Genomic DNA, 22,576 nt, shown 5'->3' with positions numbered 1-22,576 from the left:
CAATGTTCTTAGAATACTTAATTTATTAACACAGAAATCAGATCTACCTAATTATGGGCATCCTGTTCAATCATTAGTTTACCCCATGTAGTGAAGCTCTACCATACAGTGACTGGATTGATGAGATAAATCACCACCATCACCCCATCTCAAACCACACTGGTTTTCCCCAGGCACTTGCATCTTTCGATTTTATTTACACTACAACAGGCTGCTTAGATTCCCACCACATTCTGCAACTTATCCTCTGCTAAGTATCTAAATGAAGAGGCTGTACATATGTTTTAACAGGCTATAATTACTTGGAGAACTTTTTTGTTGCAAAGTATTGGCTTGCTCTAGAGATGAGTGTAACAAGATCTCTACACATCATTTCAAAGAACTGGTTTCCCAAATAGCTTGAGATGTGCTGAGTGTGCAGTTGGGAGAACTGCTTTGGGAGCAAGAAAATAAGGCTCTCATTGGCATAAGGAGCGGCATCCAGACTAAGCCCCACTGAAATGAATGGGACTTTTTAGTCATGTCTAACTGGTTTCATTGCTTTCAACAGTGCTTAGTCAGGGCTGCGCCCAAGGGATTAAAAAAAAAAAAGTTTTTATTCTACTTTTCCATGGCTCAAGGCAGCTAACGAAGTCACAGAATAGTAAGACATGTCAATGAAGAGCAAGAAACAAGTGGAACATTGAAACCACACAAAAGTCACTTTACATGTTTCTCGATTTTAATTATCGTTTTTTTATTTTAATGAAAACCGCCCTGAGCTGCTTTAGGAAGGGCGATGTATGTATATGTATAATCAAAATCAAATAAATAAAAATAAATACTATAGGGGCTTTTTATAATATGAAGCCTCTATATGGCCCTTGCTTGTAACTTTCATGATCTGACACCCAGGTTGTAGGGGAATGGCACAGCAGATATCTAAAGCAGATAGAATGTTTCTATCCCTTTCCCCTAACACTAGAATTCGGGTGGTCAGCCACTGAAATGGATTAGATGTAGATTCAGACAAAGAGTGTACTTCTCTAAACTTACAGAACCTACTGAGGTGAGGGGGTTCAGATAGCTTTGGAAGGCAGCTTTTAGACAAAATCATGGCGGAGAGCTCTACCACGGGCTATTGAGTCACAATGGCCATGTGGAACTATATTCTGATGTGGAAGCTATGATCAGAGGCTTTACACCACAGAATACCAGCTTCTGGCTAGCACAGTGGGTGAGGGCCTTTATTTATTTATTTAATTTATATACCGCCCTTCCAAAATGGCTCAGGGCGGTTTACAATTAAAACTCATAAAACAATGAAAAGCTAAAACAAATTAAAAACAATAAAACTAACAATTTAAAAACATTTTAAAACAAAAATTAAACATTGTCCCCAGACCCCAGCTCAAGAAAACACGTAGACTTAGTATAGAAGAAAAGGGCCACAACTTTGTTAACTATTACACAAAGCATGGCAGACTGGAACACCAGGTGATTAATCACCCTTAGAGAACAGTGCGGGCCAACAGAAGCAGGTCAGAACTCTGAAATCCTACCCAGCGCCCTACTGGGCGACACACCCTGGCTCGGGAATGGGCAGGTACACTCCACCCAATTCCTTCAAAGCCGCCCCCCCCTTCTGTAAGAGAGGATCTGGATACTTCTAGGCATTCGTCCACCCCGGACCACACAGCCCAAAGGTTGGAGAAGTCCTGAAGCAGGGTTCATGGCAATCATTCTCCCCGTGCTGCACAGGCTACAAAGGAGCGATTAACCCATCACCCCTTTTACATATCCAAGGGTGCTCACTGATGTTCTAACCCTCAAATTACCACCCCGCCCGCACTGTTCCTGCCATTGTGGCTGACCTAACTCTAACTACGCACCCAGGACACAGAACGGAGTAGGCGAAAAAAACCCAAACAGTGGCCAATGCGTTGGGAGCAAAAAATTCCTACTCGGCCCCTTCAGGCGGCCAGTCGCTAAACCCGCTCTGTACCGGGGGGGGAGGGAGGGGAGAGCTCCTTCTCCTGTGGTTGCCTGGTCCCAACCGCCTGGTCCTAACTATTTATCCCCTGCTTGAGGGTGTCCCAGAGCCACCTACCTGGCCACTGTGGGAAGCAGGATGGCAGACTTCCAGGGCTCTTCTAGGTAATCCAAGGAAAAGTAATGGCTGTATTGAAATAGGTTTTACTGTTGCTTAATGCCTCTCCTTACTAGCACTTTTCTAGGCTAAACTGAAAACTTGAAAGGGGAAATATTATCTCTAATTAGTGCTGGCTGAAAACTAAGAGGATGAAGACAGACACTAAATTCCCGGTATAGTAATGCATCTGCTCAGATAGTAGACATATATTGCTTAATAGTGAACTCGTGTGTTTGAAAAGGAAAGTCACAGCTCTAAAATCGTTTTACTAAGTATTCCTGTACAACCACACAAAATAAAAATAAGCTGGATTCTTTCCACCATTGATATAAGATGTTTCAATGCTACAGACAGAAACGAGCCAAAATGGGTGAGCTGGAGTGCTTGGTGGCTAACGCAGACATAGATATAGTGGGCATAACAGAAACATGGTAGAACAGTGAGAACCAGTGGGACACTGTTATCCCTGGATATAAACGCTATAGAAAAGACAGGGAGGGGCGCCTTGGAGGTGGAGTAGCACTGTATGTTAAAGAAGGCATAGAATTTAACAAGCTAGAAAACCTGGGTGGACTGGAGTCCTCCACAGAAACCCTGTGGGAGACAATACAAGGCCTGAAAGGGAACGTGCTACTGGGGATGTGCTATCGCCCTCCGGATCACAACGCTGACAGTGACTGGGAGTTGCAGCAGGAAATCAGGGAGGCGTCAAGGAGAGGCAGGGCTGTAATCATGGGTGGCTTCAATTACCCACACATAGACTGGGTAAATTCACAGTCAAGTCATGACAAAGAGGTCAAATTTCTAGATACACTAAATAACTGTGCCCTAGAACCAGGGGCGTAACGAGGCTGGAGTGGGCCCAGAGACAAAATTTTAAAATGGGCCCACTGCTGATACACACACACTCACTTCACATGTGACTTGCCTCTGGGGGACACCTCGAGGCGTGGGGGGCCCCAGGCAGCTGCCTCCCCTTGCCTAATGGTAGTTACGCCCCTGCCTAGAACAGTTGATCTTGGAACCGACCAGAGAGAAGGCAACCTTGGACTTAATTCTGAGTGGCACCCAGGACCTGGTGCGTGATGTCAGTGTCATCAACCCTTTAGAGAACAGTGACCATAATGCCATCAAATTCAGCATACATGCAGGGAGAGAATCACCAAGGAAGTCTAACACAGACATTTTGAATTTCAGAAGAGGAAACTTCTCCAAAATGAAGAGTATGGTGAAAAGGAAGCTGAAAGGGAAAATCAGGAGAGTCACTTCGCTCCACAGTGCATGAGTTTACTCAAAACCACAGTACTAGAAGCCCAGTTAGACTGTATACCCAAAAAGAGGAAAGGTACCACTAAGTCCAGGAAGATGCCAGCATGGCTAACGGGTACTGTCAAGGAAGTCCTAAAAGGGAAGAAGACTTCCTTCTGAAATTGGAAGGCCTGTCCAAATGAAGAGAACAGAAAGGAACACAAACTCTGGCAAAAGAAATGCAAGGCAACAATAAGGGAGGCGAAAAGAGAGTTTGAGTAACATTTAGCTAAAAGCATCAAGGGGAATAACAAAAAATTCTTTAAATACATCAGAAGCAGGAAACCTGCCAGGGAGGCAGTTGGACCATTAGGCAATGAGGGAGTGAAAGGGATTAGTAAGGAGGATATGGAGGTTGCAGAGAAGCTAAATGAGTTCTTTGCGTCTGTCTTCACGGCAGAGGATACTGAGCATATACCTGCTCCTGAACCAGGCTTTTCGGTGATGGCGGCTAAAGAACTGAGCCAGGTAGAAGTGACGAGAGATGATCTAAACTGTCTGGAAAAACTGAGAACTAACAAATCACCAGGGCCGGATGGCATCCATCCAAGAGTCCTCAAAGAACTCAAATGTGAAATTGTTGACCTCCTTGCTAATATATATAACTTATCCCTGCAATCAGGTTCTGTACCAGAGGACTGGAGAGTAGCAAATGTAACACCGATTTTCAAGAAGGGGTCCAGGGGCGATCCGAGAAATTACAGGCCTGTTAGCTTAACATTCGTTCCAGGCAAATTGATGGAAAGCATCCTCAAGGATAAAATTGTAAAGCATATAAAAAAAAGAACAGGCCCTGCTGGGAGTGAACCAGCATGGCTTCCGCAAAGGTAAATCTTGCCTGACCAACCTTTGGAGTTCTTTGAGAGTGTCAACAAGTTTGTGGATCAAGGTGATCCAGCTGAAATAATATACCTGGACTTCCAAAAAGCTTTTGACAAAGTTCCTCATCAAAGACTCCTGAGGAAACTTAGCGGTCATGGGATAAGGGGACAAGTACATGTGTGGATTGCTAACTGGTTGAAAGAAAGGAAACAGAGGATAAGTATAAATGGAGAGTTTTCGCAATGGAGGGAAGTAAGAAGTGGGATCCTCCAGGGATCTGTACTGGGACTGGTGCTTTTTAATTTATTATAAATGATCTAGAAGCAGGGGTAAGCAGTGAGGTGGCCAAATTTGCAGATAATACCAAACTCTTTCAGGTAGTGAAATCCATAACTGATTGTGAAGAGCTCCAAAAGGATCTCTCCAAACTGGGTGAGTGGGTGACAAAGTGGCAAATGCGGTTCAGTGTTGGCAAGTGTAAAGTGATGCACATTTGGACGAAGAACACCAACTTCAAGTATATGCTGATGGGATCTGAGCTGTCGGTGACTGACCAGGAGAGGGATCTTGGGGTCGTGGTGGACAGCTCGTTGAAAGTGTCGACTCAATATGCAGCAGCTGTAAAAAAAGGCCAATTCCATCCTAGGGATCATTAGGAAGGGGATTGAAAATAAAACGGCTAATCTTATAATGCCCTTATAAAAAACTATGGTGCGGCCACACCTGGAGTACTGCATACAATTCTGGTCACCCCATCTAAAAAAGGACATTGTAGAACTGGAAAAGGTACAGAAGAGGGCAACCAAGGTGATCAAGGGCCTAGAGCACCTTTCTTATGAGGCAAGGCTACAACACCTGGGGCTATTTAGTTTAGAAAAAAGACAACAACGGGGAGACATGATAGGGGTCTATAAAATCATGCAGGGTGTGGAGAAAGTGGATAGAGAGAAATTCTTCTCCCTCTCCCATAACACTAGAACCAGGGGTCATCCTATGAAATTGATTGCCAGGAAATCTAGGACCAGCAAACAGAAGTACTTTTTCACACAACGCATAATCAACTTAGTTCTAGTTTTCCTTAGCATAGAGGCTTTTCTTCATAAACTAAAAGATACAGGGATATTAACACAGGATTTTGTGTTTCATTATGAAGGCTTGTTTTTTAAATGCTTTATTTCAAGAATATCTAAAATTGTAGCCAAGGATCTCCTCTTTGTTTAGCAAACACTAACAATTCCTCAAAGTGTCTGCTTTCCCAAAGTTCTATTTCCTGCACAAAATGCACTGCCAAAATGATCTACAACAAGGTATAGAAGCTGTCAGGCAACATGTTGCTTGCAGTGGAGAATGTTATGACAAGATTTTGCTTTGCCAATTCATTTTCACATTGCAGATTTCCTGAGCCATTCCCTCTACCCTTGCCCCCACCAGGGAGTGTAAAAACAACACCACTGCCAAGTTAACATTTCTGTAAGAAGCTGACATCTTTAATTATGATATCCTAGCAATTTCACCATCGATGAGACAACAGTTTGGAAGTGATTGTCTTTGGAAGCTGCCCTATGAATAATATCTTCTCAAAGAACCATTCTTTGTAAGAGATGCCTTTGCAAACTGTGTTGAAAAACAGTACACTTTTCTCCATCGCTGAAGCACTTTTACACATACTTTATTTGAAAGAATTTAGCATCTGTCTCAGACCAGGCAGGTTCCAATCAATTTCTTTTAAACCTTAACTCCATTTTAGCATAATAATTGCATTATGTGAGTCTTCAAAGAGCTTATTCACAGGACAATTTTTGAGACAGGAATTTACCACTATAGCCTGCCCCCACCCCCAACTGCTGATCAAAAAGATTATTCCTTGACCTTGTACACTTTCCCCCCTCAAGTGTTCCAGTGTGAAAATATTGCAAGTCATTAACAGACGATGAAAAAATAGATTGTTTTTCTTCAGGAATGGCAGAAGTGGCTTGTCATAATGGCTAAAAGTCTGAATGAATGACGCCCAAAGTCAATGGCTAAAAGTGTGAGTGAATGAGGCCCAAAATTCACATTTTACCTCATGGCCTTAGGCAAGCAAATTTATGCAAATAATACTAGTGTACCTTCACATTTCATGTATGCAAAGCACACTGAACATCTGGAATCCACTATAGAAATGTTAATTGCTTTTCTTGCTATATAGAGTCCTTTTCCACAAGGCATGTTTATCATGTGGAATACTGAGACCTTGTAGTGTTTGAAAAACATTCTTAGATTTAAATGGGGAGGAGGGGAATGAATCTTCCTGCTCTTCTCTCAAATACATCCCATACATTTTGTAAAGAAAATCTGATTGTTGTTGGGAAAAGTTTCTAAACTTTTATGCAGAAGAATTCGCACTTCCATGCAAATATTAATTCCACTTCATATGCCCCAGCAACTGAGGAACAGTAACGAAATAAAGAGGTTGGCATGATACAGAATGATATGAGGTAGGAGGTTATAGTCAATTGCACAAAGCAATAAAAGCTTTTTTGGCACTTGTGAATTTGGGAAGAATAAAAGTATTGGCTGTGTCGACCAGAACTGCAGATCATTTCCTTAAGGGCTGCTTCTCATCATTTTCCCTTGGACAGTCTGCCCAAGGTCATTATCATTAGATGAAAACGCCAGAGTTTCAGTCATCACCCACAACAGCAATGAGCTGTAGGGGCCACGTTGCTTCTAGTGCTGTCAGCTGCTGTGGATTGCACAACAGCTGAAAGCCAGGGAACAGAGACAAGTCCAGAGATGAAGGTCTAAGGCAAGAACAGCTGCAATGCAAATTTGACAATGGAAGGAGGCTTAGCAGGTAGGCCAGGAGAACAGCACCACATAGTAAATCAGGCCTGAACAACTTTGGCCATCATTTAACTAGAAGTTTTCAGCAGATTAAACTGGTGCAAAGTTTTGAGTTTTAAATAAAACAAGTACAGACCCACACAAAATATTGCCATCTATCCCTGGTGTGCATGTGTGCCATAGCATGGTGAAGGTTTTAACACCTTTCCTCCTCACAAGCAGAATGGCTTTTTACTGTCTTGAAGGAGTATTCGTCAAGCTGAGAAATTTCCTGCTCTTTTTGTTGAAGCCCCCACACTGAATATTAGCTGCCCCTGGTTGTCTGCCAAGCACCCTCTGAGTCACCATAATTCTACTCCAGAGAGTTATATTGGAGCAATTTTGGAGGGGTTTGGCCCCCTTGGTTTTTCCCCTTTAGATTTTTGTAGAAACCGGAACATTGTTTACTCACCGTGAAGGCTCCTTCTTGCTGCGGGGTCCAAGGGCGTCTGACTGATGGGTTATCTTGACCCACTTGACTCCAAGAGGCAGGACTATGTAATTAGCAAAGGCTTTAAGTTCGGGAGGAGCAGGCTCCTCCCCAGTACTTTTAATACCAGAAGTGACAGGAACAACAATGCAAAGCCACGTCTGGTAAACTAGGTGAAAAAATGAGTTAAACACATCCCAAAAGAAAAAATACCAACTAGGCCAACTTACGGCAAACACATGGCAGAATACAACAACCTGAGACCTGGAAGGTAGGAGCTGGCACAAGGGAGGGTCGAGACACCCTTGGACCCCGCAGCAAGAAGGACCCTTCACAGTGAGTAACCAATGCTCCGTTCTCTGCTGCTATGGGTCCAAGGGCGTCTGACTGATGGGACAAACCAAAGCTCCAGTCTTAATAGGGAGGGTACCAGCAACTACCGTGCAGGGAGCACCTGCTGGAGAGACGCCTCCCGAACGCTGCCTGGGCAGATGCATAGATATCTAGTTTATAGTGTCTGGTAAAGGTAGAGGGGGCCCGCCAGGTTGCCACTCGGCAGATATCCTGTATAGGGGCGTTGGTGGAGAAGGTTGCTGAGGTGGCCACTGACCTGGTAGAATTGGGCCAAAACCTCAGTGAGTGCCCTAAGACCTGAGGATTTGTATGCCAGAGAAATGCACACCTTCAACCACCTAGCTAAGGTGGAGGGAGTTACTGGCTGGCCCATAGAACGTGGCAGAAAGGACACAAATAGGGACTCGGAGGTCCGTATCTGTTTGGTCAGCCTTATGTAGGCTTTTAAGCATCTGCGGACATCAAGCTTATGCCATGCTTTTTCAGCCGGGTGAATCGGGTGAGGACAAAAGGAAGGTAGCACTACGTCTTAGGACATGTGAAAAGGAGATGCTACCTTCAGGCATAAAAGGGGGTCTGGGATTAACCTCACAGAGTCCTCAGAAAAAATGCAGAGGTTTTTGTGAACCGAAAGAGCCCTGAGCTCAGAAATTCTGCACACAGAGGTGATGGCTACTAGGAATGTGAGCTTGAGTGAGAGTATGCGTAAGGAAATAGAGGACAGCGGTTCAAAGTGGGGACCCTGGAGGGCGTTGAGAACAGTATGCAGATTCTAGGTGGGGAAATGATGAACCACCGGAGGAGATAGGAGTGTAGCACCTGAAGAAAATGTCTCAGGTGTGGATGGCAACGGACAGCACCTTTAGAAGTACCCGATATTAGACCCACGAGGGAAGAAGCTTGGTGTTTCAGGGTGTTTGCGGAGAGACCCTTGTCCAGGCCATCTTGCAGGAACTGCAGAAGATGAGGGACAGAGGCTGACCCTCTCGGGACCCTGTGGTGGTCTGACCAGTGTAGGAAGGCTCTCCACGTGGATTGATATATTCAGTTGGTGGACAAACGTATGGAAGCAAGCATAGTGTTTAGGACTGATGCCAAGTATCCATGGCTCTTCAGGAGGCGCCATTCAGTTTCCAGGCGGCTAGCTTTAACCAGCCTGGATGGGAAACTGGTCCCTGTTGCAGAAGGTCTGGCGTAACAGGCAGTAGCAGGTGGGGTTCCGAGGCGAGGTTGAGAAGCTCTGCGAACCATGGCCTCCGTGGCCAGTACGGGGCCACCAGGATGATCTGGGCTCAAAGGAGTTTGACTCTACAAAGGACCCTCGCCAGAAGGGGGTGGGAGGGAAGGAATAGAGGAGGCCCTGCGGCCATGGAGCCAAGAGAGCGTCCACCACTTCTACCTGGTGGCAGGGAAACCTCGTGAAAAAGCAGGGTAGATGAGTATTGGCTGGTGTTGCAAATAGGTCAACTTGGGGGAATCCGAAGTGTTCTGTGATTAGGTGAAAAATCTCTGGACGCAGGCGCCATTCCCTTGGTATGAGGTCCGAGCAGCTCAGCCAGTCCGCTATAGTATTCAGATCCCCCTGCACATGATGTGCCATCAAGGATGCTACATGGAGTACCGCCCAGTGGAACTGCAATGTTGTCTCCGCCTGGAGGGACCGGGACTTGGTGCCCCCTTGTCGATTCACGTGGGCCTTCGCCATGATATTGTCCGTGCGGATCAGTACATGGCGGTGAAGGAGATAGGCCTCGAACTCCTGTAGGGTTAGGCGAATGTTCCAGCCAGTTTATGCTGTGTTGGAGTACTTCTGCCGACCATTTGCCCTGTACAGAGAGTTGTTGACAGTGAGCTCCCCATCCCCTTTGACTGGCGTCTGTAGTCACGATGATCCTGGGGGGATCTAGGAATTCCTTCCCGACCGATAGGTGTGGGACGGTGATCCACCACGGTAGGGAGTGCCAAACCTCCTGGGGCAGACTCACCCACCTGTTGGACTTGACAACTATGTCTGCATGAAATGGGAGGAGGAACCACTGCAGGGGCCTCAGGTGGAAACGAACCCAAGGTACGGACTGTAGGCTCACTACCATCAGGCCTAGGAGTCTGGACTGAGCCATGATGGGGGTGCAGCTGGACTTCAGGACCTGGTGCACTTTTTCCAGGGTATGTCTTCGGTCCTGAGACAGGAAGAGTTTGTCCAGCTGGGTGTCTATCAGGACTCTTAAGTGGAGAATCTGGTGTGCTGATAGCAGTTGGTTCTTTGCCTCATTTATGATTAACCCATGAACGTTGAGCATTTGGATGGTGGTCTGCAGGTCCAGTTGGGCAGACTGGAGTTACTATGAATGAAGAAGGTCATCCAGATACCAAAAAATCCTCACGCCCTGGAGTCTGATGTGCACTATCATGGGGGCCAGGACCTTCGCGAAAATGTGCTGAGCTGATGAGAGGCCAAAGGGAAGAGCTTTGTACTCGTAGTGTACTCCCTCATACAGATAGCGGAGGAGATGGCGACTGCCCGGTGAATGGGCACGTGAAAGTAGGCCTCCTTGAGGTCTATGGACATGAGCAGATCTAGGTGATGCAGGGCCTCTGCAATGGATCTCAGGGACTCCATGCGGAAGGTGTGCTTGCGCACAAAGTGGTTGACATGCTTTAGGTCCAGAACAGCGCGCATCGACCCGTCTTTTTTGGGTACCGTAAAGATGACTGAGTAGACGCTCAGGCCTTGCTGATGGATGGGCACTGGTTCTATGGCACCTATGGCCTGAAGATGACGAATTGCCTCTTGAAGGCCCTGATGCTTTTGTTTTTGTTTGGACGAGGGAGTAGGAAGGAACCTGTGGGAGGGTTGGCTGGACAGTTCTATGGAGTAGCCCTCCCTTACAGTGGAGAGTACCCACAGATCTGATGTGGTGGCCTCCCAAGTGTGCCAGTGAGAGGAGAGGCGACCACCTAGCGGCACCTCTCCCGCCCCGTCATGCCTGCTGTTTAGGCTGTTTGGATTGGAATGAGAAGGAGGCCCGGTTCCCAAACTGCTGTCTGGGTGTTCTGGCTCTACCCCAGTAGGGGCGATGAGCCCTAGACCCCCCGTCTCTGTCAGCGAAGGAGGAGCTCAAGGAGCAAAAAGGCTGAAAGTACCGTCTGCCCTGGGGACGGTCCTGTTTTTTAGCAGCAGAAGGCATAGCCCTCATCGTGTCCTTAGATTCGATAAGGACCTCGCTAAAAACCGCATCCCCAAACAATTTTTGGCCATCATATGGAACAGAAGCCAAATTCGTCTTAGACGTGGCATCTACTTGCCAGTATCTTAGCCATAAGTGTCGCCTGCCTACCATAGAGACAGTAGCTGCCTTAGAGACAAAATGTAGCCCATCTAGGGTGGCATCCGCCATGAAAGCTTGCACCTTGTGTAAGTTTAGGAAGGTCTGGCACAATCTAATTGGGTCAGAGGGAGAATATTGTATCAAATCGTCCAGCCAGATAAGGGAAGCCTGTGTTATGATAGAGGCTGCCGCCGAGGCCCTCATGGATAAGGCTGAAGAATCGTGAATGTGCTTTAGGGATCCCTCCATGAGCTTGTCCGCCAGGTCCTTGAGGGCAGACTCACCATCTCTGGAGAGCACTGAACCAGAAATTAATTGGACGACGGGAGCATCCCTGAGAGGCGTATTGAGTATTTTGCTACCCTCTTGCTGGAAGGTATAAAATCTGTTAGCCACGGCGGTAGCCGTTTTAAAGGGGTGGAAAGCAACCATTTGGGCCTTGGCCGCTTCCACAAACTGCTTAGGCAGTGGGAGGGACATGGCAGACTGTTTGGAGCCAGGGGAAAACTAAAGCACTTTTACCGGCTGGCTGGTCCTCCTGAGAAGCAGGTGGGGCAAGCCCCAGGGCTAGTACAGTTTTGAACATCAGGTGGGCAAAATCTGGGACCTGAACAAGCCTGAGCGGCACCTTAGATGAGTCTGGTTCAAGGGAGTCAGACCATTTACCCTTGGATCTAGGATGGTCTGGGTCCTCCTGACCTAAAGGATCTGCTGGATGGATGGGATCCCTAGGAGATCCAGGAGTTTGTCTTAGAGCCAAGCCCTGGGCAGTCTCACTAGCCAAGTTCACTATATCCCTGAGGGAAGTGAGCCCGGGGAGAGGGGACCCTTGATCAAAGCCCTCAGAGCAGTGAGCAATGGTTTCCTGCTGTCTGGACCTGGATCTGGACTTTTTAGATTTTTTAATATGCTTTTCCTTTCCTTTTTTGGGGCAGGAGTTTCAGAAGGTGGAGTTGCTCCAGTTTCAGCACTGGAGGAGGCCTGGGAGGACTGCCTAGAGCGCTTACGCCTTTTTGATTGCAAGGCATCATATTTTTCAAAAGCGGTGGAGAGAAGGTTCTCTATCCACAATCCCCAGGAGATAGGCACATCAGATGGCAGCTGCGTTACAGTTCTAGCAAAAGGACTGGGCAGGGTTGGACTAGATGACCCCAAAGGGTCCCCTGATAAAGGGTCAGAGGATTGACTAGGCCCTGCATGGGCCCTGCTCACCACCTCCTGCTGGGCTGCAGTGGTGCTCCTGGTGACCACCCGTTGCTGTGGCTGTGCCCTGGGAGGCACAATATCCGTAGCCATATCCTCCCCTTCCGTTGCTGGACTAGCCGACGCCTTCTTTGTTGGTCACGGAGCCACGGATGCCATTTTTGGCAGGCCCGCGTTTAGAGGAGAGCCTGGGAGGCTCCGGGGGCCACGTTGCTGAAGCAGGCTGCCCTGGACCGTTTTGGAGCGGCAGGAGGGAGACGGGGAACACAGCAGCGGGAGCTCTGCCCAGCCCGCTTCCCCACTCAGCAGCTGACCACTAGAGGGAGCCGGAACACCGCCAAACAGCTGATCAGCGGCTGTTCTCCGGCTCAGGAAGTGCTGCGGATCTTGCACAGTCCGCTCGTGACTTCAGACTCTTAAGAGAGGTCGTGGGCGGCGGCAGTGGCAAATGGACAGGCAAAGAAGACCCCCTCAGAACACGTACGTGTAGTACTCTGGGGGTCTTACCATCCACTGGGGCCAGGAGGAAAAGGAGGGAGGAGTAAAACAACAAACCAGGAGCAATGCAAAACGAAAGAGAAAGTAGTAGTGCTGAGGAGCTGCCTAGGAGTCTTTGCCGGACTAAAAGAACTGGGGAGGGGCCTGCTCCTCCCGAACTTAAAGCTTTGCTAATTACATAGTCCTGCCTCTTGGAGTCATGTGGGTCAAGATAATCCATCAGTCAGATTCCCTTGGACCTATAGCAGCAGAGAACGATATATCTGTGGGTTACCCCGAGTCTGCTGATGTTTCCCTCTTGCCCACAGGTGCTCCTTATGCATTTATAAGGATCACAACTTTCCAGCTCTTTTGGTAATAGATCTCCAGCTTCTGATCTTTCTGCAACGTTTCTACTTTGCTCTTGACGTTAATGTATGGATAAGTCCCAGTAACTATTACTCTGTTTTTGCTAAGTTTTTTTGAAATGGAGAAACAATTCCCAAAACCTATTTTTAAATTATTCTTATTTTTGTGTTTTTTAAAAATATTTTTTAAACTTTTTTTAAAAAGTAGACTTTATAAGCGCTATTAAGTGTGAAGTTTTCCTATGTTGCAGCCACCTATATGCACAGCGGGAAAGCAATCTGCTTAGAGAGCAGGAGGCTGCTGGTTTGAATTCCCGCTGGTGTGTTTCCCAGAATATGAGTAACTCCTATATGGGGCAGCAGCAATACTGGAAGGTGCTGAAAGGTATCAATAATCCCATACTGCACAGGAGAAGGCAAAAGTAAACCACTCCTGTATTCTACCAAGAAAACCACATCATCATCATCATCATCACATTTATATCCCGCTCTTCCTCCAAGGAGCCCAGAGTGGTGTACTACATACTTGAGTTTCTCTTTCACAACAACCCTGTGAAGTAGGTTAGGCTGAGAGAGAAGTGACTGGCCCACCCAGCTAGTATCATGGCTGAATGGGGATTTGAACTTGGGTCTCCCTGGTCCTAGTCCAGCACTCTAACCACTACACCATGCTGGCTATCTTCTACATCACGCTGGCTCTCTGGTCGCATGGCTCTGTGGTCACCAGGAGTCGATACTGACTCAACGGCACAACCTTCCCTTCCCTTCCCTTCCCTATGTTAGATTCAAGCTTCCCCTCTGCAGAAGAATGCAATTGCCTTGCATGAGAGTGCAATTTTCTTTACTTCTGGATAAGTCAGTAGGATTGAAACAAATCCTTCTTTGATTGTTTAAAATTATACTTTGTAACATATAAGGGTAAGGAAAAGCTGCAAGATGGATCAGAATTATCCTTATATTTTGGATGGGGGAGGGCTGAAGCTGTAGGACAGGCTGGCTTGAGGTTACCAAGTAATTTGACTAGATGTGAAACATAGACTCCCCAATTCTTTTTATACCGCTAATGAGGAAAGATTTGCTGTTATTTTTGAATGCCAGATTCCTGATTTTCATCCACAGTGTCCCTCTGTAATGGACTATTTCTTAACTCTAAGTAGTAGTCATTTTTGCATTAAGCCCAGGAATTTTTAAGCCCAAATGACCATTGTTTTGTTACCACACACTTTACAACAAGAAGGCTTAGAGCAAGTATCACTTCATTAAAGGATGCAGTAAGGCATTCCATAAATTAATTAAACTTCTGACTTACTCCACTGCACTGCAGTCATTTTGTCCTTTGTGATGTTCCACTGAAAAACAGCCTTTACTTTTTTCACCAGTTCATTTCCAGACTCTTTGATACGACGACCAATTTCTTCAAACACAAGGTCACTCAGCAACTCTGGTGCCTAATACACACACACAAACACCACAAAACTCTGAAGGATTTCACACCACAACCCACATACTGTGATTTATGACTGCATGCAGAGACTTCAAGCCTCCTTGTTTATATATTTTGTGGCCCTTTTTGGCGTAGTTGTGGACTCGGAGAGATCTAAACATTCTTCGGACACAAAGATGGATGCTTGGGGAAAGTGACATATTATAGCATTTTAATTTGTAGCTAAAGTTCATGCCTGCTACACAGCTGCTCTCGGTTCTATTCTACAGTCATCTATGGCTAGGTTCATAGTACGCCTGGTTGGTAAACGAGCCAAAGATTCCTTTTGCCAAAGAAACTATACAGGCTGTTTTCCTCACTAACATGTATATTCAATCTCAATTGCACACACAAACAACTTAACAAGTGCCATGCAGTCCAATGGAATTGAATGCAGACCTCAGCATCCTGAGAATTGTCTGCTTTCATTTATAATATAAGTAATGTTTCCAGCCCACATGGCGGTGAAGTTTAGATGTTTGTGGGGGCAATGCTAACTGAAAAGGCAGAAGCTTTGAGAAAGGCGGCAAAAGCGCACATCACAGTTTCTAGTGGCCAGATGACTGTGGCCACAGTGATGGCATCCCTCCCTTCCTATGCTAGCAATGTCTAGCAAAGGCAGTCATGCACAGAAGAAAATTAACACAAATTGGATTAACACAATTTATATAGGCCACAGAACTCAGCTTTTCCAAAGTTATTAAGTGCAGAGCACACACAACACTAAGTACATCACATAATGGAACCAGTCATGTTTTCTCTACCTCAGCTGAAGGTTCATTAGCTGAAGGTTGGTCAGAGGATGAAATCAGATCCACATATGCTCCTGCAATGGCTACCTCCCCAGTCTCTTTGACCTGTAAAAGGTTTGTTCACCACACCGTCAGTGAGCTTTTGGACAAGGTACCAAACATTATAAACAGTACAATTGTTACATTTACAATTGAGATATCCTCTTTGCATCTTAAACAACAGCTCAAGGCATAACAAACAAGGATCTCACAAAGGAATAATAAAAGGGAAAAGAAGCCTTGAAATAATTGCATGTCACTAAGCAAACTGTTCTAAAACCAGAACAATTATGCTTGCAACTTTTCATAAAGAAAATTGAAGTGTGATTTAATGGAAGAAGATCTAAGAATAATTAGTGGCAATGTTCTGGTGGATAAAAACCAGATGAGCAGAAAAGAAACAATCAGTTCAATTATTTCAAATATTAGATACAGGTTTATCAATAAAAAGGATAAATGTTTTAGCCAAACACACTACTATCTGTTGGAACCAACATCAAGGACAGGTTGCCAGTGTTCAACAAGGTGAAACAATTTAGCTGAATTTGTAGAGAGAAAGTGTTCTATTTTTTAAAATCATTATTTACTTCTAAAGCTTTTAAGCAATAGTTATTTCCTCAGTTCACCTTGTTCTTTGAGTCTTATGATACAATAATAGAAGAAAAAATATTTTAGCTAACAGTTGGAAATCACAGGAACCCACACACATGATATCAAGGGAATTAAGGCAAGCAGCAGTATAAACAACCATATTTACATGCTTTTTAAAAGATGCAGAAAGTATTTGTGCTAATTTTAAAAGGAGAGAGAGAGGGAGGCGGGGGAGGTTCAGGCACACTTAGAAAAACTTTTAAACAGTATAATTCTTTCTGAATCCCTCCCTTTGTACTTAACAAGAGGTTGTGAGTAAGGGTGTGTACAGAACTGGCTGGTCCGGGTCCAAACTTTTTTTTTTTAAAGTTAGTTTAAAATGGGCCTCTGCCAGGCCATGCAGAGGCCCATTGCGCAGGGGCAGCAGCCTCCAAAATGGCCACTGCGCCAGGGGGAAGGCCCAAACAGGCGGAAGAACAGCTGAACGGTCCGGTTTTGCAAGCCACGGAGGTTGGCAGGGGGAGGGGGAACCTCCGTGCCCCTCCCCACCACCTCGGAGAACCCTCCCAGAGGGGGTAAGTTGTTTTTTTAAAAAAAATGAACACTTATGAACCCCCCAAATAGGATGTGTGTGTGTGTGTTTCAGTCCGGGGTCGGACCGCACAGGGGTTGGTTCTGTTCGACCCCAAACTGTCAAAGTGAACCAGTTCGATGAACATGTTTGACGTCGAACCTGTTTGCACATGCCTAGTAGTGGGACAAGATAAAGTCTTTGGAGCAAAGGCGCTGAACTAACTATTCCAAATATTGAGACAAACGTATTGTGTGTTTCCAGATGTTCCTGGGACAGTACTATTTTGTCCCCTCCTCCTGAACCAAATACCACTCTGCTCCTCACCAAATACCCATACCTGCCTCAAAGGCAATATCTGGTTCCTTTACTTTGAATTCAGGGATATACAGCTATGAATCCAAATAATGCTTTGGGTAACATAATAGTGTGGGTCTTCAACAAGTGGAGAGTAATAGTGTGAGTAGTTTTTAGTAGGTGATAAAACAGTGAGGGGAAAGACAGGCTACAGTAGAACCTTGCCCCAAGGCTTTCCAGAAATTAGAAAAACCATCAGATGCACAAAAATGGTTAGTCCCCATTGAAATAAATGAGATTTGTACATGGACAACTGTGTGTATGATTTGAACCATTCGCAGGCTTGTCCCCTAACCACCACCACCACCCACGCCCCACAGCTTCATGTTTCAGCTTCATTGTTCTGACCTTGGTCTGGATATGAATCCTTTTTCCTTCTTTCCACATCTCAGTTTGCAAAGTTTGTCCTGGGAAAACTGGTTTTGCAAAACGAACCTACCAAAAGGAAAGATGAAAGAAGCTTCTTTTCCTTTCAATTAGAACAAAACAGCCTTTTAAAAAATGCTACAGCTGTTATCAACATCAGAAGGGACATTCTGGGGTGTGTGTGTTAAATGCCCTACAACCACTGTGCAACACTATAAATTTGGCTACTATTGATTAGGTGACTTAAGGTGGCCAATGTGTCACCTAAAGTCAATCACCAGCTTTAACTACCAAGACTACCAAGTTTCCCTTTTGCTTCTTTCCTTTCCCTTCCAAGAGGCCTGTGTGCTTCAATTACTGCTAGGGATGGAATAGAAAACTGCTGGATTTGGTGCTTTTTAAAAATGAGAGAACAATCATTATTGTCTTCTCTTTATCCCAGGAGCCCCGAGTGCAGATTGAAATCCAAGTGAGGCTCATCAACACAATTCTTAACAATTCCTGTCCTCCATCTTAAGATTGTTACAAACTGTAAATTTAAAGCTACCATCTTTCTTTTTTTAACATCCAGCCTGATGAAGAGTTCTGGGCAGTCTTAAAGCATGCTTAAGATGGTATGTCATTCTGTATGGTCCAAATAAAGGCATTTCGCCACCCACCCCCCATGGGACAATGCTGCTATTTTCAATTTTTATGTTCTCCCATTCACATGCAATCCCTCTCCCTGCCCCGTTAAAGTTAAATGATGCATCAGATTACTATTTTCTTCTATTTGAGTTGAATAATCACTGTAGGCAATATTATAGCCATGTTAAAACACATTAGTAAACCGAGAGGTACATAAGGTATCAAGTAACCCCAAAACTGAAGTGTCACTGTGGCTCAATCACACATTTTATGCCTACATCTTTTTCAGATAATGTGATAAAGGGAACTAGTATGCAGGAATCGGGGGAAAGGAAAGGAAAACCCATAGAAACATACAGACCTTAATTGCCTTGAACTTGGACACATCATTATTTGCAAAATGTTTCAAGACATGCCTGGCAGCAAATCCAAACGAACAGAGTCCATGCAATATGGGCTTCTGAAATCCTGTTAAGCAAACAGAGTTTTATTTCTTCTTCACCATCCTACATTTGGACACATGTACAGTGAGGGAAATAAGTATTTGATCCCCTGCTGATTTTGTCCGTTTGTCCTCTGACACAGAAATGACCAGGCTATAATTGGAATGGTAGGTTTATTGTAGCTGTGAGAGACAGAATAACAACAAACAAACCCTCAAAAGCCCAGTGCCCAAAAGTCAGCGATGGATTTGCATTGTAGTGAGGGAAATAAGTATTCAATCCCCTATCAACCAGCAAGATTTCAGGCTCCCAGGTGTCTTTTCACTATATGCAGGTAACGAGCTGAGATGAGGAACACCCTCTGTAAGGGAGTGCTCCTAATCCCAGCTTGTTACAGTACCTGTATAAAAGACACCTGTCCATAGAAGCAAGCAATCACTCAGCTTCCAAACTCACCACCATGCCCAAGACCAAAGAGCTGTCGAAGGATGTCAGGGACAAGGTTGTAGACCTGCACAAGGCTGGACTGGGCTACAAGACTATCGCCAAGCAGCTTGGTGAGAAGGTGACTACAGTTGGCACGATAACTCGCAAATGGAAGAAACACAAAATAACTGTCAGTCTCCCTCGGTCTGGGGCTCCATGCAAGATCTCACCTCGTGGAGTTGCAATGATCATGAGAACAGTGACAAAGCAGCCCAGAACTACATGGGGGGAACTTGGCAATGATCTCAGGGCAGCTGGAACCATAGTCACCAAGAAAACAATTGGTAACACACTACGCTGTGAAGGACTGAAATCTTGCAGTGCCCGCAAGGTCCCCCTGCTCAAGGCAGCACATGTACAGGCCCGTCTGCAGTTTGCCAATGCACATCTGAATGATCCAGAGGAGAACTGGGCGAAAGTGTTGTGGTCAGATGAGACCAAAATCGAGCTCTTTGGCATCAACTCAACTCGCCGTGTGTGGAGGAGGAGGAATGCTGCCTATGAGCCCAAGAACACCATCCCCACCGTCAAACATGGAGGTGGTATGCTTTGGGGGTGTTTTTCTGCTAAGGGGACAGGACACCTTCACCTCATCGAAGGGACGATGGACGGGACCATGTACCGTCAGATCTTGGGTGAGCACCTCTTTCCCTCAGCCAGGGCATTGAGAATGGGTCGTGGATGGGTATTCCAGCATGACAATGACCCAAAACACACAGCCAAGGCAACAAAGGAGTGGCTCAAGAAGAAGCACATGACGGTCCTGGAGTGGCCCAGCCAATCTCCAGACCTTAATCCCATAGAAAATCTGTGGAGGGAGCTGAAGGTTTGGGTTGCCAAACATCAGCCTCGAAACCTTTCTGACTTGGAGAGGATCTGCAAAGAGGAGTGGGACAACATCCCTCCTGGGTTGTGTGCAAACCTGGTGGCCAACTACAAGAAACGTCTGACCTCTGTGATTGCCAACAAGGGTTTTGCCACCAAGTACTAAGACATCTTTTGTGAAGGGATCGAATACTTATTTCCCTCACTACAATGCAAATCCATCACTGACTTCTGGGCACTGGGCTTTTGAGGGTTTGTTTGTTGTTATTCTGTCTCTCACAGCTACAATAAACCTACCATTCCAATTATAGCCTGGTCATTTCTGTGTCAGAGGGCAAATGGACAAAATCAGCAGGGGATCAAATACTTATTTCCCTCACTGTATGAGGGACCACATGTGTGTATGTACACATACACACAGAGCAAACTATCTGTCAGCAGCAACAATGGGATTACCTCAAAGACAGTCAGATAAATGGCCATATTATGTATGCTCTAGAAACATCCAGCTTAGATTACTACAATGTGTCGCCAGAAATGTCACACCTATCTATATAATATAATAATTCTATATAATTAATTCTCTTAAATGTACCCATCACTAATCCCATGTGTGGCAGCTTTCCTGAGAGTTTGGAGAACTGCCGGATAGCGATGGGGATGGGTGGGGTGGGAGTTAACGGTGGCAGCCAGCCAACGGGCTGGGAATTAACTGCGGCAGCCAGCCAATGGCTGGCTGGCCTGGAAAATGACGGTACTGGCGGCCGGCGGGAGGTTGGATGGCCGGGGTGCAGGGAGAGAAAGCCAGAAGTGGCGGGGGTGGGGTGGGGGGAGTGGCTGGCCAGCCAGAAAGCATCAGAGGAAGGAGAAAAAGCAGAATTGGGTGGATGAGCCAATTGGGTGGATGAGGTAGCGGCGGGCCAGCCCAGCCAGCGGGAATTGGCAGGCAGGTGGAAGGAGGAAACGGGACAGCTTTCTAGCCGGCCCTCCAGCCAGAAAATGTGGGAAGATTGGGAGAAGTGGGCCGGGCAGCGGAAGTGCAGATGCTCTGCACCCGGCCCAGCTACTATACTTTTGAAACTGTTTATGATTTTGGGGTAGGTGGGATCCTGCTGTTCAATTAAAAAAACCACAACAACCCTCTAACATCCCAGTAGAGATGTGCAGTACCTCACAACAGTCTATGATTAGCACTTTGGATGGATCTTGGCTTATATAATCAGCATGGGGAGCAAAGTTTATTAATTTTATGACATTCATATTTTTCAATACAGACTACAATGTCTCATGCAACTTGCAACAAATTAAAACACAATATCAAATAATAATAAGTCATCAGAAGTAAAGCACAGCTGTAAAAAAAAGAAAATACATAATAACATTCAGCACAATAAAACTGTTAAAGATTAAAAGCTTTTCAAAATAAAATATTCCAGAGAAAGTTAAATAAAATGTGTGAAAAGATAGGTAGGTGAGATGGGGCTCAATTATAGTGCACATCCTTTGCATACAAAAGGGTCCTAGCTTCAGTTCCTGGTGTCACAAGGCAGGGCTGGGAGAGACCCCAGCCCGAAACCCTGGAGAGACACTACAGTCAGTACAGACAAAATGTAGCTAGCAGGAGTTCTGGTTTCCCTTTTAACAGCTACAATTGGTTTTCTTGACCTCTGAGAACTGGTAGAATGACTGGGGTGAAATTATGGGCAAGCCACTTACGTTCAATAAAATAATTTATAGCTTAAAAGCAAGTTCTATGAAGAATTTGGTCCCCCCGCCCCAAGGATACCAGTTATCACAATTGCTGAAGTGGAAAAAGTATTCTCCATTCCTACTAATGAAATAAAGTGAGGATTCCTTAAAGCTTACCTCCAAGGGCAGCAAAACCAGGTTCAATATGTAAAGGATTCCAATCCCCACTTAGCCGATACAAAGCAGCCTATGGATGAGAGAAAGAAAACCTTACAAGTTAGTAATTTTTTAAATTTAAGTTGCAGCTTGTTAAATGTGGCTAGGAGCAGTATTTGTTATAGGCCATACCACTGATAGATCCAGGCGTGTTCCTTGACCAAGTGCAAGGAACTTGGCAAGACCAACATGTGAAAAGTGTACGCATACATCAGGGTTTTATTATTCTATAGCAGTATCTTTACATGGTTTATTCGACTGAATGCAAACTTTTGGTCAAACAATTATATTCAACATCCACCAGTGTACAAAATCAACAAGTGAAATGATGAGAAAATGTGCTAAGAACTACATCGAGACTTCAGTAGGTGGCTAAACTTTTTAACTTTTAGATTGTTTATTGATTTGTTTTAAACTGTTTTTAGCATTTAATTGATTTTAATGTTTTGTTTAGTGTTTTGTTGTGAACCACCCTGAGCCCTTGGTTTAGGGCAGTATACAAATACTTTAGATAGACAGATAGATAGACAGATAGATAGACAGATAGACAGATAGTAATGATGCCAAGGAAAAAAGATAGCACATAAAAAGAAGGGTTGTGCATGGATAAAATTATCAGATTCAATTAGATTCCGATGCAGGTCATTATCAAATTGTGCATCCAAATAATTGTACTGGCCTGGATCAAATCATTTGATAAATTGTTACTTGATTGATGCATTGTCCCACTGAATACAACGGTCCACAGAAAATAGTTGCAGGGCTTCCTTGGCAAGCAGTACCTCCCCAACACTCTAAATTGTCACAGAAGGGTGGAGTTTCATCTTAGACAACTTGTAATGTA

General features: G+C 45.2%; 1 protein-coding gene across 1 annotated transcript in view; it reads right to left on the bottom strand.

The window, feature by feature from the left end:
* The window catches only part of HSD17B4 (hydroxysteroid 17-beta dehydrogenase 4), an 87,951-nt gene that overhangs the window by 2,979 nt on the left and 62,396 nt on the right, over positions 1-22,576 (bottom strand). The window contains exons 18-22 of the mRNA XM_053298366.1: positions 21,694-21,763; positions 18,435-18,541; positions 17,429-17,515; positions 15,535-15,627; positions 14,597-14,735 (exon numbers count right to left, since the gene is read on the bottom strand). Coding sequence (XP_053154341.1) covers positions 14,597-14,735; positions 15,535-15,627; positions 17,429-17,515; positions 18,435-18,541; positions 21,694-21,763 — 496 coding nt within the window. The remainder of the gene's footprint in view (positions 1-14,596; positions 14,736-15,534; positions 15,628-17,428; positions 17,516-18,434; positions 18,542-21,693; positions 21,764-22,576) is intronic.

The sequence above is a fragment of the Hemicordylus capensis genome, chromosome 2 (genome assembly GCF_027244095.1).
Source record: "Hemicordylus capensis ecotype Gifberg chromosome 2, rHemCap1.1.pri, whole genome shotgun sequence".
In the NCBI taxonomy this organism is placed as follows: domain Eukaryota; kingdom Metazoa; phylum Chordata; class Lepidosauria; order Squamata; family Cordylidae; genus Hemicordylus; species Hemicordylus capensis.
Note: the sequence above shows the minus strand (reverse complement) of the source record. Positions and strands in the feature narration are given on the sequence as shown.